This window comes from Macadamia integrifolia, unplaced genomic scaffold, assembly GCF_013358625.1.
Source record: "Macadamia integrifolia cultivar HAES 741 unplaced genomic scaffold, SCU_Mint_v3 scaffold2003, whole genome shotgun sequence".
Lineage (NCBI taxonomy): Eukaryota > Viridiplantae > Streptophyta > Magnoliopsida > Proteales > Proteaceae > Macadamia > Macadamia integrifolia.
In genome coordinates this window covers 26,884-43,215 of record NW_024868460.1, presented here as the reverse complement: position 1 = coordinate 43,215, position 16,332 = coordinate 26,884, and the positions used below count along the sequence as shown (strand labels likewise).

Below are 16,332 nucleotides of genomic sequence, written 5' to 3'. Positions count from 1 at the left end.
ATTCTCATGGCTACCGAAGCATGTACCCCTGGCCCTTCGTCCGGGTTTATAAAATTTAGGGCATTACTTTTTTTTTTGCATTACATTTGCGAAAGAAAGATGAGGACAAGATAGTCCTCCCCATCATGTGGGATAATGATTATAATTTTTTTACTTTTCTTTCCTTTAGTTTTCCTTGTAATCAAACAAAACCTAAAGGTTGTTTGCCATAAGAATGGGTCTAGTCCAAAGAGAATATCTCTAGTACTCCAGCATCAACTCTTATCATAGGGATGGGTGAAATATGTCAAATTTAATTACTAGGTACTAAAACCCTCCTCTCTTCCAACATTTTTTTTCCTCCTCCATATTTATTCCCTACCACTCTTATCTCAAAACAAATTGATGTGAAGGTCATCACTCATCACTTGTATCAATCATACAATATAGGTGGCACCATCCCCCTCTTCCTAAAGATAATGATAGGCAGGCCTAACGCATGGCCAAAAGAGGGAACAAGAAGCCTTGGTCCCCTCCTTCCCTTGATGTGGAATGTAACTCTAGAATCTGAACCCCACAGTCTTCCAAGCCTCATGGGCATGTCCTAATCCCCATATATTCAATTGTCATGTTTCAACCACCAATGAACTTCCTAGTTATTTAACTAATTATCATTAATTTCAATCATCTAAATAATACTTCTAGACATATATTTAGAACCTGATATCTTCTTTTGATTATCTCTTACCTTATTTTTAATTTTAAATATTTTAAAATTATAAAATATAATTAAGATATTAGGCTTTTAACATTCAATTAATCACATACTATCAAGAATGAATAAATGTAAACCAATCCATCCACCTAAAGATAAGGAAAGGCTGCCAGTTGGGTAACTATTAGCCAAACAACAGAAATGAGACAAAGACAGAAGCCAGGAATTATGAGAACATGAAGACCACATCTAATTGTGTCTTTCATCAACTCTCTCTCTCTCAATGTGGTCCTCATACTCTTTCTCCAATATGACCCATGTGAACTCTCCAATCTATTATGATGTAACATAGAGATCTCTAGTGATAAATATATATATATATATATATATAAAATAAAGAATGGAGAGGATACTTGTTTTTGTAACATCCACATTTTAATTATAGTAACTGGAAGCATGAATCATGTTTTCTCCACCATCCTCAGCCAATGATGCTTTTAATTTTCCTTTAATTTGAGGATGGCCCATTAGTTTTATTTCTCCATTCTAACTTGAGCTCACCATCAATATGTCTCAAAAAGACCTTACAATCATATATAGACTTGTTCAATAAATATGATTCCACATCTCATGCCAACTCTTATTAAATCTAACCCCTAATATATGAGATATTGATCCAATCAAAATTCTTTAAAAAAAAAAAAAAATTCAATCAAAATTTATATGGGTAAGTGAAGGCTCCATCATGGGTTTGGAATGCAACAAAGAATCTCTCTCTCTCTCACTGTCTCACTCTCTCACGTAAGAATCTAACAGGACTGCACCCTTATTGTTCACTAGCATGTGCCAACTTATTAGGAAAGTTGTATTACTTGAGCCATAGATTATGACAGTACCCTATGGAGTCTCTTTCAATCACTCAGAGCTTATCGGCAAAAACAAATCAATTTATATTGTCCTTAGTGGCTCCAGGGTGGTTAGATCAACACATGATTGCATCAAAAAGAAGTTCTTACCAAAGTTCAATATAAATCTTTGGATACCTATCATGAGATTTAGATCACTATCTAATGATAAGAAATGTAAAAACCCATCAAATAAAAAATGTTATCGTTAAGTTTTCGGTGTTAAATTGGGTTCACATCAATCTGGAGACTTGTTTTTCATCATCACCATCTCCTTTTATTTATTAATTTCTTTGAAGAATTATCAAATTGATGTAGATGTAGATCCTTATCCTCTTAATTGAAAATGTGATAAATGAGGGATACTTATAAAGACATGGATCATGAATGAGTCTTTACTATTTGGCTCATAAGTCATAGCTTAATTAAATGGGCCAACACATGTGTTGCATGTGTTGAGGGTAAGAGTGAGACAAACACACACAAGCACATATGATTGTAGAAGAGAGGTTTCATTTGATATAATAAACTTTATTAATGTGATAAGAGGGTTGTGATCCATTGTAGAGGATATTAAATATCCAGACCATGCACGTGAGTGAGGAGTATGTCGAAATAAAACCTAAATTAACTTTTCCTTTAGTACTAAAGAGCTTAATTTTAACTAATTAAATGGACCCTTAAAAAAAAAAAGCTAATTAAATTGATCATATATTTGTATACAAAAATATGTTTTTAACTTTAATTTTGATGTTTAACTTAAATTAATTTTTTCTTGAGTTTGATTTCGTTTGGTTGCAATGAAAACTAATTAAAAGGAAGGAAGTAATATTTTCAAAGCTAAAAAGGAAATTTTGTGATTATTATCCCACATGATTATGTCACTAATTTTAAAGCATTCTATATTTGGTTATTAAATTTCATTTTTCTTTGTATTCAATTCTTTTTTATTTAAAATGTAAAAAAAATTCATATTTTAAAACTATCATTATTAAATATAGTAAGAAATTTATATACTTTATACAATCATGTTAGGTAATCGATCCCATTTAGTTGGGACAAAGTTGAGTTATTTATGTATAAAATCATGCTAGGGGATGACTATAAAAGTTTTCACCTCCCTTATCTGTAATATTTCTTGTAATCAATCGAAGCTTTAGTGTATCTCTTATACCTTTTCTTGCATATGAAAATGAAGCAAAATGTTTTCTTCCATGCCAATTCAAAGCCTCCATGTGGAAACGCTACTAGTATCAACCTTCTTGGGCCCTACTCTGTATGGGAATGTCACTTGGGTGGCAACATTCTTACACATATGTGAGTAACTAGCATTTCCCTACCTACCTTTCTCATTTGGTATTACGTGAGTAGGAAGAATGAGAACTTTAGCTAATCCCACATGTCCAATTTCTTGGTTCATTTAACCTAATCTCTTAGACGTTTGTTATTCTTCTTTTATGTTTCCTTAAGACTCTTGATTGTCCCCCACACAAATTATTAACTTTGCAAACATTTTCAAAGATACATAGTAAATTAAACATATGATATATTCTAATTAAATTAGACATGAATAACATGTTCTTTTAATTTATGGGAGAAGGTTTTATAGTACCGGTAGTCTACATATTGCTGTTGATCCCCATACTTTTAGAGATTCTTACTATTGCAGTTGCACCTCGTACATTTTGATTTGCCAGACATAGGTGCTTATAATAGATACATGTTTATGAGTCCGGATCTTTTGTAGCGAGCGGCTTTCCTAGTTGTTGGATGTTCACTACACCTCATCGCTCACCACAGAAGATCTTTTTGTGAGTAAAAAATATTATTATTTATTTAATAATTATATTTGAAATTTTTTTCTAAAACTTGTACATTCAACTGGTAATCGAGATTCTACGATATAGTTATTTTAATGGGCTAGTGTTTTTTATGTGTTTGTATTTGATGCCCGTACGTTTGTTATGTGATATTGTTAAATTGATGGATTTTAACATAATTATTTCTATCACGCTTATGAAAATTTTACTGTATTTCCTGATACTCCCTGATCTCAATCTGGATCGGATTAGTGTTGATTGGGACTGATCCAATCCATTCCAATATCTAAAATAGTGGGACCATAATTATAAAAATCAGATTACTTGATATAGGCCAAATCAGATTGGTATCAATCGAGATTTATCGCGAGTCTTGACTGATCTGATAACTATCCACTGGTACGATATAAAGGTAAAATTATCCAAAAAATCCATTTTTTCTTTTTTTAACAGAGATAAATCGGTTTGGTCTAGTCTGATTTAGATCTGTACCAATTGAGATCGATCCTAAGTTTTAAAATCATGAGTGAGACTCGCAATCAAGGTTCTAAAATTCGGAAACGATAATGATCGATCAAGGCCGATAGCATTTCAATACCAATTTAGATTGGCCTAGATCAAATTCTATTAGACAGATCTACCCTTTTAAAATAAAAAAAAAGAATTTTATTATAATTTTACCATCAGAACATACATGTCTGTAGTAAGAATCAAGAATTGGGGGTGGTCAAGGCTGATATCATACTATATATTGACCGATCCAATCCAAGTTTTAGAATTATACTCCTAGTCAAGGATTTAGTTATCGGTATCAAACTATCAGTATATGGATTAGTATTGGTAAAGGTTGGTGTGTATTGGTCACTTTTGCCATTGTTTTAAAAAAAAAAAAATACATTTCTTTTACTGTTTTACCCCCGAGACTACACGGAATATCGATATTGATACCACCGTTATAATACCGATACGATACGGCCGATACCGTCGCAGTACCAACAACTGGTTTCTAGTACAGTACCAAACGACCAAACTACCAATTACCAACTACGACTACAACTACAAGTGTTGGACCCTTCGCTCTCTTCGGATATTTTCTTGATGGTGAAATCATTAATACCCTTGGGCCCACAAATACGGTGGACTGACTTGGTCTATATTCACAACACGTGTCTTATTATTGCTTCCGTAACCAGAATTATCAGACCATTTCAACCATTGATCAATACAGTACACTGATCGTTGTTAATATACTTTCCACATACTCTATATAAATACTTCTCCAACTTGTTGTACAACCAACAACTTAGTGGACCCTTCAATTAATACAAACACGTGCCTTCTTCTAAATAACTCGGATTACGAAGCATTTCGTACAGTAATCCACACCATATCACTATTATTATTAAAGTAGGATAGTTAATAAAAGAGATAATAAAATGGATAAAAGGAAGCAAAGATGCGAAGCTGGTTCCTCCGTGTTTCCTTCCTTCTGGACTTCCTGTTAAGGAGGGAGAGCTCTTCTGCTACGGGTTGGTTGCTTGCTGCAGAAGGTTCTTCTCTGTGATAAAGAAGACAAAAAATGACTTAAAACCAGGGTTTTGATCATGGTTTCTGGGTATTTTCGTTGATCCAAATTCCAATTTCAAACGTAATCGATTCAACTGTCGTAGACTTCGTTGATTATCTTTGCAGGCCGTTGAAGTTTTGTTTATTTGGATTTTTTTTTTTTTAAATAGGATTTTTGGTTTCCAGATCGGCAACGGAGCCCGTTGAAGGGATATCTTCGTTGTGTTCTCCTTTGTTTGCGTGATTTTGTTTCTAGGTTTTATACAAAAAAAAAAAAAAAAGGATTCTGGTTATATCTTTTTCTTGTGGGTTTCGGAGAAGGAACTAGTCTATTGTGCGGTGCAAGTAAGGGAAGGAAAAGAAAGAAAAAAGGTTGGGGAAAGACGGAAATTGGAATTAGGGTTTTGTTGATGATATGGTTGGTGGGTTTTGGGGGAAATAGGTTTTACTGAAATCTTCTGTCATGGGTTTGTGACAATTAGGGTATTCCTCGAGGCTTCAAGGCTGCTGTGTTCTCTGTTTCTGGTGAAATTTTAGGATTTTAATTGGATTTGGTCGGGTAATTCGTTTTGGTGGCAGTGATAAGCGAGCAAGATTGTAACTATTTTCTTTTTGAATTTGGGTTTGTTTTCGTGAATTGGGTCTTTCTGCTTTTGGGGTGAAGATGACTTCTGACGTAACGGAGGAATTTGTACCTGGAAGGAAGCTACTCGTTCGGATAGTAGAGAACGGCCGTAATTTCGATATAGACTGCGATGAATCGGCGCCTGTTGAAGCAGTTCAGCGATTCTTAGAGTCAGTATCTGGAATTCAATTGAGTGATCAAGTTCTCTTCTGCCAGGAGACGAAGCTTGAAGCTCAACGGCCCTTGTCGGCGTACAAGCTCCCTAGCGATGACCGCGAGGTTTTCGTCTACAACAGAGCTCGAATGCTTAGCGAATCGCCGCCACCTCCACAGGAGCGAATCGATATCCCCGAAATCATTGAACCTCCAATGCCTTCCTCTAATCAAGATCCCCACCCTCTGGATGATGCTACTGACCCAGCTCTCAAGGCTTTGCCTTCATATGATAGGCAGTTTAGATACCATTATCAACGTGGGCATGCTATATTAACCTGCACTTTATTGAAGTTTAAGGATTGCGAGAGGCTTCTTGAAGAGCAGAAGGTGCAAGAGAGGGCTGTGGAGACTGCCAAGGCTAGCATGGATCATTACTATCGGATGATATACCAAATGTACATGGACTTCATGAAGTGTTACTCACAGCAGCATCGGTACCATTCGGACCTCTTGGCGAATGTTGGGAGGGATATAGAGAGACTAAGATCTTGCAAAGTCCATCCAGCTTTGCAGACACAAACTAAGAAATGTTTGCTTGATTTTGTGAAGGAGGAAAATTTACGGAAGTTGGCTGATGATTGTAGCAGTGTACACAAGCAATTTGAGGCCAAGGTTATGAAATTGAAGCAAATGTTCAATGAACTGAAGCGGCGGGTTGAGGATCTTTACGCTAGTAAGGCTTCAGCTACAATAAGGGATTTGGAGTTGATGATAAAAGACCATCAGCGGTATCTCAATGAGCAAGAGAGTATAAAGCAGTCTTTGAGGTTGGTTTCTTGAATCTACTAGTGTTTCTTGTTCAATCAATAAATTTTACTAATAGTCCACTGCATTAGAACTTGTTGCTGTCTTTGTCGTAAGCTCTTTTTTGTAAACACGCTTGATTCTAAATTCTTTCCTTCTTTAAAGATTCCAACATTCCTTATGTTGGTTGATCCTTTTATGCAACTAACTCTGTTCCACTCATTGTTAGTCTCGTTGTGATATTCCAACCTCCATTTTCAATTACAGAGCATTTGCTGCCATCTTATTGTCCTTGATAGAAAAACTTGATTCCATGAGAATCCTCTACTTTTTTGGATATTTGCTTGAATTGAACTATTTTTCTATGGTCTTCAACGTGCAAATGAATAAAAGAAGTTGTTAAAAGTTTTCCTTTTTTACCACTGGGGTATTACAGTCGGATCAATCAGCCAGCAGCCTCACCATTTGGTTTGTAAAAATTCTTTTATTTCAAAACTGTACCAATAAGTTCATATTTCTTGATCATAGAGTTTCCCTTGCTATCTTCAATGTCACATGGCAATAATTTCTTTTGTATGAAGCTCTAATATGAAGGACATATGTTGATATGAGGAATAAGATGGGTTTGTCTAAAGTTGAATGTTAAGAAACAGCCTCTCCGTGAAGCAGGGGTGAGGCTGCGTACATTATGACCCTCCTGAGGACCCGCATTGGGGTGAGCCTCAGGCACTGAGTACACCCTTTTTGTCTAAAGTTGAATGTGTGAATCTAGCACCAAGGGGGTTGATGGTATGGAGGTTTTAATGGGTTCAGAAAGTGCAAGTCACTAGGGAATTGCCTTTTTACATCAACAACAATCTCATTGCCTTCAAAGTTGAAATTTGGAATTCTTCCCTGCAGACCCCTAGTTCCATATTTCTACTACATGAACACGGCATAGCTCCTATGCGGTTTCTAGCTCATTGCCTCTTGAGCAACTTCCTGCACACTGGATGTAGAAATTATCGAAGATTTAGTGAGAGAAGAACCTTTTGTTATCACTGTTATACTTATTGTGAATATGAACTAAGAGAATTTTCTTTAAATAAAAAGGCTCAAACTTACTTGGTACATTCTGATATTCCATTAGGAATCTCCATCATACACCTTTGACTTGTTAGTACTTTGCCTTTAACATTTTTATGTCATTTCATGGTTATCGTATTTTGGATTTCTTAGATAGATAATTGTATTCCTATGTTAATACAATTGATGGTTTGTATATGATGAGATTCTGTTGCTTAGTAACTAATTCTATGAGCACTGAACGTTATTATATTCCATGCTTCCCACACCTCCCACCCCACACTGGTCCATATCATTTTGATGTCACAGTCAAACTTAATAACCACATTTCCTTAGGATTGGTCTTGGTCTGCCTGCTTCTTTGTGCATTATGCTTCGTGAGCATGTGGCTTTTATTGTCGCATGCTTTTATCAGAAGTCTGGTTGTCACCATTAGCATTGGACTTCCCTTGTACTCTCTTTCTTCTTATTAATATTCTATCTTACTAAGTGATATTAAACTCTTCTTTTCAAAAGTAATATTATATATTTTCCCTGTACTCTTGTTCTTCATAACATAATAAAGTTCTCTTTTTTGCTGATTAAAGTAGGGTTGGGGGGGGGGGGGACTGCTAGATGTGATTAAGTACTTGATTGTGATTCATTGTGTAGTCCATATTGGATCGTGGTTGCTCAACATGCAGTAATGGTCTTCTTTATGAAATCACAATTTTTTTCTGCACCAAATTTATTCATCTGCTTCTATGCAGTAAGGATGTCAACACTGTGAAGAAACTAGTCGATGATTGTCTGAGCTGCCAATTATCTGCTTCACTCCGTCCTCATGATGCAGTTTCGGCTCTTGGTCCAATGTATGATGTCCATGACAAGCATCACCTACCAAAAATGCAGGCCTGCGATCATTCAATTTCGAAGCTGCTCGATCTCTGCATGGTTAAAAAGAATGGCATGAACCTCTTTGTGCATAATTGCATGCAAAAGATAGCTTATGCTCAATTTTTGATCAGAGATGTCCGTCTACAATTTCCTGCTTTCAAAGAGGCAATGGCACGACAAGATGATCGTTTTGAAGATCTAAATTCGCTACGGGGAATAGGCCCTGCATATAGGGCATGCCTTGCAGAAGTGGTGAGGAGGAAAGCTTCAATGAAACTTTACATGGGCATGGCTGGACAATTGGCAGAAAGGCTTGCAACAAAGAGGGAGGTTGAGGTCAGAAGACGAGAGGAGTTTTTGAAAGCACAGAGTGCCTTCATTCCTCGGGATATATTAGCATCCATGGGATTGTTTGATACTCCAAATCAGTGTGATGTCAATATAGCTCCTTTTGACACTAATTTACTTGATATTGATATTGCTGATGTTGACCGTTATGCTCCTGAATATTTGGTTGGAATTCCTTTTAGAGGCGAGAAGCATAAAACACAAAAAGGTTCCACATCAACATCAAATGATAGTTCCAACTTGGCTGAAGCTGAAGGAAATACCGTAGAATCATCTGAGAAGGACGACTCTGCTGAACTCCTTGAGGGCTTTGAGTCGGTAGAAATTGCTGGAACGTGCAAAATTGAAGTTGAAAATGCGAAACTGAAAGCTGAACTTGCTTCTGCGATAGCCCTGATTTGTTCTTTTAGTCCTGAAATTGAATATGGATCATTAGATGACAGTATGATGGACGGAGTACTGAAGAATGTAGCGGAGAAGACAGCAGAAGCCTTGCAGCTAAAAGATGAGTATGGCAAACATCTTCAGTCAATGCTAAGGACGAAGCAGATGCAATGCCTGTCTTATGAGAAACGCATTCAAGAGCTGGAACAGAGATTATCTGATCAATATATGCAAGGGCAGAAACTTCCAGGTGGCAAGGATGCCTCTGAGTTTGGCCACTCATCTGTGAAGGCTGATGACTGCAAATCAGAAATATCAGGTGATGGAGAAGCTCATATGCCTTACATCTCTAGTGAATCCATGGATGAGCTTTCATGCACATCAGCTTTATTGGAATCCAAACCAGAGCAGTTTCAACAGCAATCGAGCAAAGCACGAGAAGGCGTGGATGAAAATATGGCCGATTCTTCTGGTACACTAAATCCTCTGTTGGATTCTTCCATGTTGGAGCCACATCGAGATGAACTGGAAGCAGGTGATAAAGCAGGACAAGAGACCATGGTGGGGCAGTTGGGTTTGCCACTATCAACCAGCTCCACTACTGAGACCACATTGGAACCTCCGAATGTGTTGCCTTGTGAAACTGCAGTTGAGAAAGATTCAGCTTCTAATGTAGGGGGTAATCTTGTATTGGAATTGCAGAATGCACTAGCAGAGAAGTCAAATCAGTTCAGTGAGATTGAAACCAAGCTCAAAGCTGCTTTAGAGGAGGTAGACAGTCTTAAGAGAGAACTGGAAATCAGCCGTAAACTGCTAGATGAATCTCAGGTACTTTTTGATGAACCGATGGCTTCCTTTTTCTTGTTGATTTGGTATTAAAAATTGTACCAGTATGAATAATGGTTTTGAGGTTGAGACTTTCTTCAAAAACTAAACCTTGAGCAGCTTACAGGATGATGGATCTTAGATGTTTTTTTGGGGACAAAATAATATATTATTTGATATTTAATTCTGTTCAATAGTTAAGTATTGATTAGCTTATCTCATTTTCAGTTTTCTATTACTGAATAATTGCTATTTTTAGTATCTTTTTTTCTTTGCATATTAGTTCTTGATATTTGATATAAACCTAGAAAAATAATTCATATGTAGGTTATAGCTAGCTTGTCACCCTGATTCTCTTTTTACATTGAAACTCTAACGATTTTTGAACTTGTACCATGAAATAGTTCAATTAATTTTTCCTGTTATCTTGTTTATTCCGACAGATTTGAGCTTTTCTGCGTTTTTTCATTCATACCTGTTGGACGAAAGAGAGTTAAATGTTGTAATTTGGATGCTTCCAACGGTTTTATGTTGAAGTTGTCTTGGGCCTTCTAAACACAGTGGAAACATTAGATTTAGAAAATCAAACCCAAAATGGTACTATGACTTCGGACTCTAGGTTGGTAGTCTACATTGTATACAATCTCTATCATAAGCTATTTCGCACGATCTTTAGTACCACTAGAACACATATAGTTTGTAAAAAACAACTTAAATAAGCATTAGGAATTAAAAGACTTCAAATTATAAAGCATTTGATAAATTAGGCATCATACATGGTTTGTTAGTAATTCTTAGAAAGAGTCACATATATTGAGTAAACAATAGCAGTATAGTACAATACAAGTGGATGACTCACCTTATTCATCATTTTTTTTTTTTTTGCAAGAAATAAGTTTCTGAAAAAATGTGTTACCTACTTACCTTCAAGTGTTTTTGGGAAGCAAATCTCCTCCAGATGTTGAGAAACAAATCCACTTGTTCCAAGCTTCTTTGGGTAAGATTTGGCCAAAAGATGCAACAAAAAGCCAATTTGGGGGATGAAAAGTTGAGATAACTGAGTCTCGTTGAGTTGGGGTATTTATTCAAAGACCAATGTGACATATCAACCGAGATATTCTGATACGAAATATCGGATCGAGATTCCGGTTCTTGATCGAGATATTGCACTTTTTTTTATATCAGAAGTGGTTTCGACTAGGTAGTTGTCAAAACCAAGAAATTTCCGAGATCTTGCTGAGATCTTGTACTATGGGTGTTGGAAGATTTCTATACCATTTTCCATTTCTTTTTATTGTGCATTTTTTGGGTCATAATAAAGTATGAGGGGAGGGTTCCCTCCAACACACTTGTGCAGTTTCTGGCGTTTGGGGGGTGGGGTATTACAGGAAAGCTGTCAAATATGGGGTATTTGGGACATTATACAGGGGGTGTGCTACAGTAATATAGGTGGGAAACTTAACTCTTAATAAGTATTTCTCAGTAGAAAATAACATTGAATTATTTACTAATTGTTCTTAAAAAATCCTAGATATGTCTACTCAAGCAAAATGATCAGCTGGCAATGTATTTTAAAATTGTCTTTGTTCAGTACTTCAGCATTATTCAGTCACTGTTGTTGATCAGCAGTTTCTGCTAGTCTGGAACCTTCTTACATGCATATCTGATGCTTGTGCTGAAACATTAATAGGGCAGGCATCTTTACCATAAATGTCTGTGGAGAAGAACAAATAGAAATTTTGCAACTAGATAACTTCCCTGCTTCAAACCTGATACTACCCCCCTCTATACAGGCTGAGAACTGGCAGAGCTAGCAAAGCTAGAGGTTGCGAGTTATTCATTGTGTATCATTTAGAGAATTTTACTTTTTCTTATAATCTGTTGAATTTTGTGTCATGGTTAAGAGTGAAGAATTAGGAGTGGTGTTAATATTGCTGCGAGGGCACTTTTCTGAAAGTCGTGGTTTGAGGTACTGCAGTTATTGACACTTAAGTTTCTGATGTGTTTGTTCTGTTGACAGATGAATTGTGCTCACTTGGAGAATTGCCTGCATGAAGCGAGAGAGGAAGCCCATACTCATCTTTGTGCTGCTGATAGAAGGGCCTCAGAGTATAGTGCACTGCGGGCATCTGCTGTGAAAATGCGAAGCCTTTTCGAAAGACTTCGAAGCTGCATTACTGCAACAGGTGGAGTGGCTAATTTTGCTGATTCCTTGCGTTCTTTGGCTCTATCATTGGCCAAGTAAGTAATTAACTCTAACTTCCCAGAGTTTGGCACTTGATTTTGGGAGGCTTTAAATTTTCTTAGCTTTGAGTTTGTGTGCTTATGAAATTCTTATTTGGATTGATTTGGTGTATTCTATTGCTATATTTCTTTCCATGGTGGATGGTGGCCCAAGCATATTGATATGGATAACTGAAATATAGTTTTTCCTTAGTTGTGATTCATCAGATAAAACTTGCGGAAGCCTGATTTTTGTCAACTTGCTTCCACTTTCTTTTAACTTATAATTGGGAAAGAGCTTTACTGTATTTTGTTTATTTTTTGACTTCTTAATATTTTGGCTTGAGTTGGATTTACTCAGATTGTCAATGTTTTGGCTTGTTTCTATCTTCAGTTCTGTCACTGATAATGAAGACGATTTTACTGCGGAGTTCCGAACGTGTATCCGGGTCCTTGCAGACAAAGTGGGTTTTCTGTCTCGACACCGTGCAGAGCTGTTGGACGGTTGCTCAAGGGCTGAAGTTGCACATGGGCACCTTGCAAAGGAGCTGGAAGAGAAGAAAGAATTGGTTAAAAGCCTGTATGCAAAGCATCAACTTGAGAAACAGGTCAGTTCTTGTCCAAACTTTTGAAAGTAATTTAACCTTTAGTGTAGTAAAAAATAAATGAAATGAATGATGGACCTGAGTTCAGGTCCCAGTCACCCTATACCCTGTTTATCTTACATGTTGCCTACCATCTCATTTAGGCAACAGTGACCTCCTAGAGGTGGGTCACAGGTCTAACTGGATGTTTCAAAATGCCCCTATGTAATGATCTTATCTCTCGATCTTGTCTTCATTTCATTTGGCTCTTTATTGTTGATGTACTTGACTGAAAAATGTATGGTTTTCCTTTTTATTGACGGCAAATTTGGTTTTTATGCTTGTATTAGATTTTTTTTTCTTATTAGAAGTTTGATGCTATTTTATGCAACATAAAATAAATAGCCATACATACAGCTGAAAATCAATGTGATTAAGATGAAGATGTGGGGATCACTGTCCTAAGTATCGGTATTGCCGGAGCCTGATAAATGGACTGATATGGATCATCTGATGCGAACCAAAAAAGTGGATTTTTTTTTATTATTGAAAAGTGTCCTTTTAATCTCAAGTCAGACCGATACAGATCGATACATATCAGTATTGGCTGCTGATACCAATAACTAAAACCTTGGTGGGGATGGATGACAGGATTAGTAGTGAAGGACAGAAGCAAGATTAATGCAGGAACTTGGGATTAGTACATTGTGTCACAATAAGGAGAAGGCTGTTGAGAAGGTTCAGCCATGTGCAATGAAGCCAAGGAGTGTATAATGTTGAATTCTTGGTTGACCAAGAATTCCAGCAATGACCGGAATTGCAGGATCTAATTGTACCAGAATTAGAGATCTGAAATATGAAATATCCGACAGCCCAACAATCTTATGGGTGTATACTCCTGGTCGAGGGACACTTGGATGGTAGGGATTACAGCCTCAAAAGATATCCCCAATCCAATGGTAGGATCTGATTTTATGATCAGTTCCAGAATTAGAAGGTAAGCTAAATCAAAATTTGTAACTACAGAGATTAGCAGAAGAGCTGAAATTAGCAAGGTAAAAACAAAGAATTGGCATCTATCAAAATAGAAACTTCACAAAATGGTAACTACTCAGATTAAGCAGTCAAAAATTAGAAACTCATGGACAATAGAAATAGAGTCAAAATAGAAATTACAAGATTTAGAAAGCAGTGCTAGTAGCCGCAGGTTAAGACAAGATGCATAGACAGGTTAGCAAGTAATTTCTATAATAGGATAGAGAGAACAATAATAGAAAGATTATGAAGAAGAAAAAGGATAGAAGGAAGGATATGTTAGGCCTCTCACCTTACCATGGAGAAGGTCTCTCACCAACTCTACCCTTGGCATCCTACGAAGGTTTACCTATTGCATACCACAGCAGAGCAGTTTTGAATCCCACAAAACCATGCTGTCTCTTACAGAACTCACAAACTGAAGGCTAAATAACTTTCAAATCAACGGTAAACCCCTATGTATGGTAGGGACTAGGGAGAATTCCCTACGACTTTAGGGAAAAATAGAAGCTATTCTAGAACATTGCAAAATAAATATTAAAGAGCCAAATGTTAAATATCCATTCTGCCATTTGAATTTCTGCGCTTGGGTATCAATGACATGGGTCATCATTGAATCTTGCCCTTCCCTATAAATTGCATAAAGAGGACTTGCCATTTTGGTAATAGTAAACTGTTGATTTGGTCAATCTGCATTGTGGAGGGTGCTTAGGGGACCCATGATTTAAATTTTGATGAAATTGGATTATTAACTATCTAAAACGTGAAGTCATGCATGCCTTCCATGTAAAATGGTACAAGGTGGGGAATTGCATCATCCGCATTCCCCAATTTTGTACTCAGGAGTAGCTAAAAAATGCTGAGGGGTCAATCTTTCTTCTACTCTTTCCTAATTTCTAAGCCTCCTACTTGTGATTATCTGACGATTTGATTTTCCTCCACAGGCAAACAAGGAGAGGATATCATTTGGTCGTTTTGAACTCCATGAGATCGCTGCCTTTGTCCTCAACTCTGCTGGGCACTACGAGGCAATCAACAGGAACTTCTCTAACTACTATCTGTCTGCGGAATCGGTTGCTTTGTTTACAGAACACCTCCCTAACAAACCAAGTTACATCATTGGTCAGATAGTGCACATAGAACGGAAAGCTGTGAGGACCCCACCACCTGTTCGGGATGAGCTTGGGATAGATCAAGTTGAGTACCTTAGCTCTGATATGGGGAGCCATCGTTTGGCTCTGGGATCGGCATCCTCATCTAACCCATATGGCCTCTCTATTGGTTCGGAGTATTTCATAGTTACAGTAGCAATGCTACCTGACACCAACATTCATTCGTCACCTCCTTCCTGATCCTGCTGCAGGCAGACAGACATGATGGAAGAAACCAAGTGTACATATTTTATAAATATGGGGAAAATTGAACCTTGCTAGGGATGGGTTGAATTCCTTCCTCTTTGTACAGCTGATACCAATCTGATAAATTTCCTTTTTCTTTTCCTGTGTATATGCTGCCCTTTGTAATTAGAAATTGTGAATAATTCTTCGCCCCTTAATCATTAATTGTTCTCAATTCGTTCATCTTTCTTGCTACCCATGACAATGGCTTCTTTTATTTTATTTCTATGAAATATGACAATGGGTTATTTTGTACAGTATGAACTGAATTATACTATGATGCGATGCAATTTTCCCAAATGATTTCCGGTGCGAGCTAGGTTGGATTCTGGTTGGATACAATGGGTCTGAAACTGAATCTGAGTGATGAGATTGAGCAGGATAAAGTTTTAAATCATATTGCAGGGTCCTGTCTAGAGCTAAACCATTAGATGTTTCAGCTGTTCCCATTACAGGGTATTGTAAAATCTTAGTCGTGTGACGGGCTTAGTAGACTCTTAGTTGTTTTAGTGTTTTTTTATTTATTTTTATTAAAGTACAGTGAAATTAGTTGGCTTGAATTAGGTAACATGCACTCTATAGATGATTCTTTCGTGTTTCAAGTCACTCGCTTTTGCACCTGACTTCTGAAGGTGACCCAGAATTGCTACAGGTAAACCGGTAAAAGCTGAATTTCTCATATGAGGCCCTACTTTTTCATCTCTTGTTCTTGCTGAAGCCTTGGCATGTGGTGTCATTTATCATGTGACAGGTTCCAAACAGAGTGAGTCGTCATAGACAAGATACTGTATAGGGGAGAAACTGAAAGAGTTGGATACCATAACCAGATGACAGTCTGGCCGGAAGTTGAAAGAAATGTAGTAACCGGACATTTGTCAGCAGACGCATCTACGCTACGGGTAAGATGAATAAAGCTTTGGAGTCTGCTGAGGCATCTAAGTAGATCTCTTATGAATCATTCTACCATTTGAGTTTTGGGTGTGGCAGCTGTTGTAATGCTCCCCTGATTTTTTTTTTTTTTTTTT

General features: G+C 37.0%; 1 protein-coding gene across 1 annotated transcript; it reads left to right on the top strand.

Moving 5' to 3' along the window:
• The first annotated feature begins 4,872 nt into the window (after window positions 1-4,872).
• On the top strand, window positions 4,873-15,490 carry LOC122065422 (autophagy-related protein 11-like). The gene is made up of 5 exons (XM_042629239.1): window positions 4,873-6,593; window positions 8,385-10,071; window positions 12,089-12,309; window positions 12,686-12,899; window positions 14,855-15,490. The coding sequence occupies exons 1-5, from the start codon at window positions 5,650-5,652 to the stop codon at window positions 15,260-15,262; spliced, it is 3,474 nt and encodes a 1,157-aa protein (XP_042485173.1). The 5' UTR covers window positions 4,873-5,649; the 3' UTR covers window positions 15,263-15,490.
• Window positions 15,491-16,332: the final 842 nt, after the last annotated feature.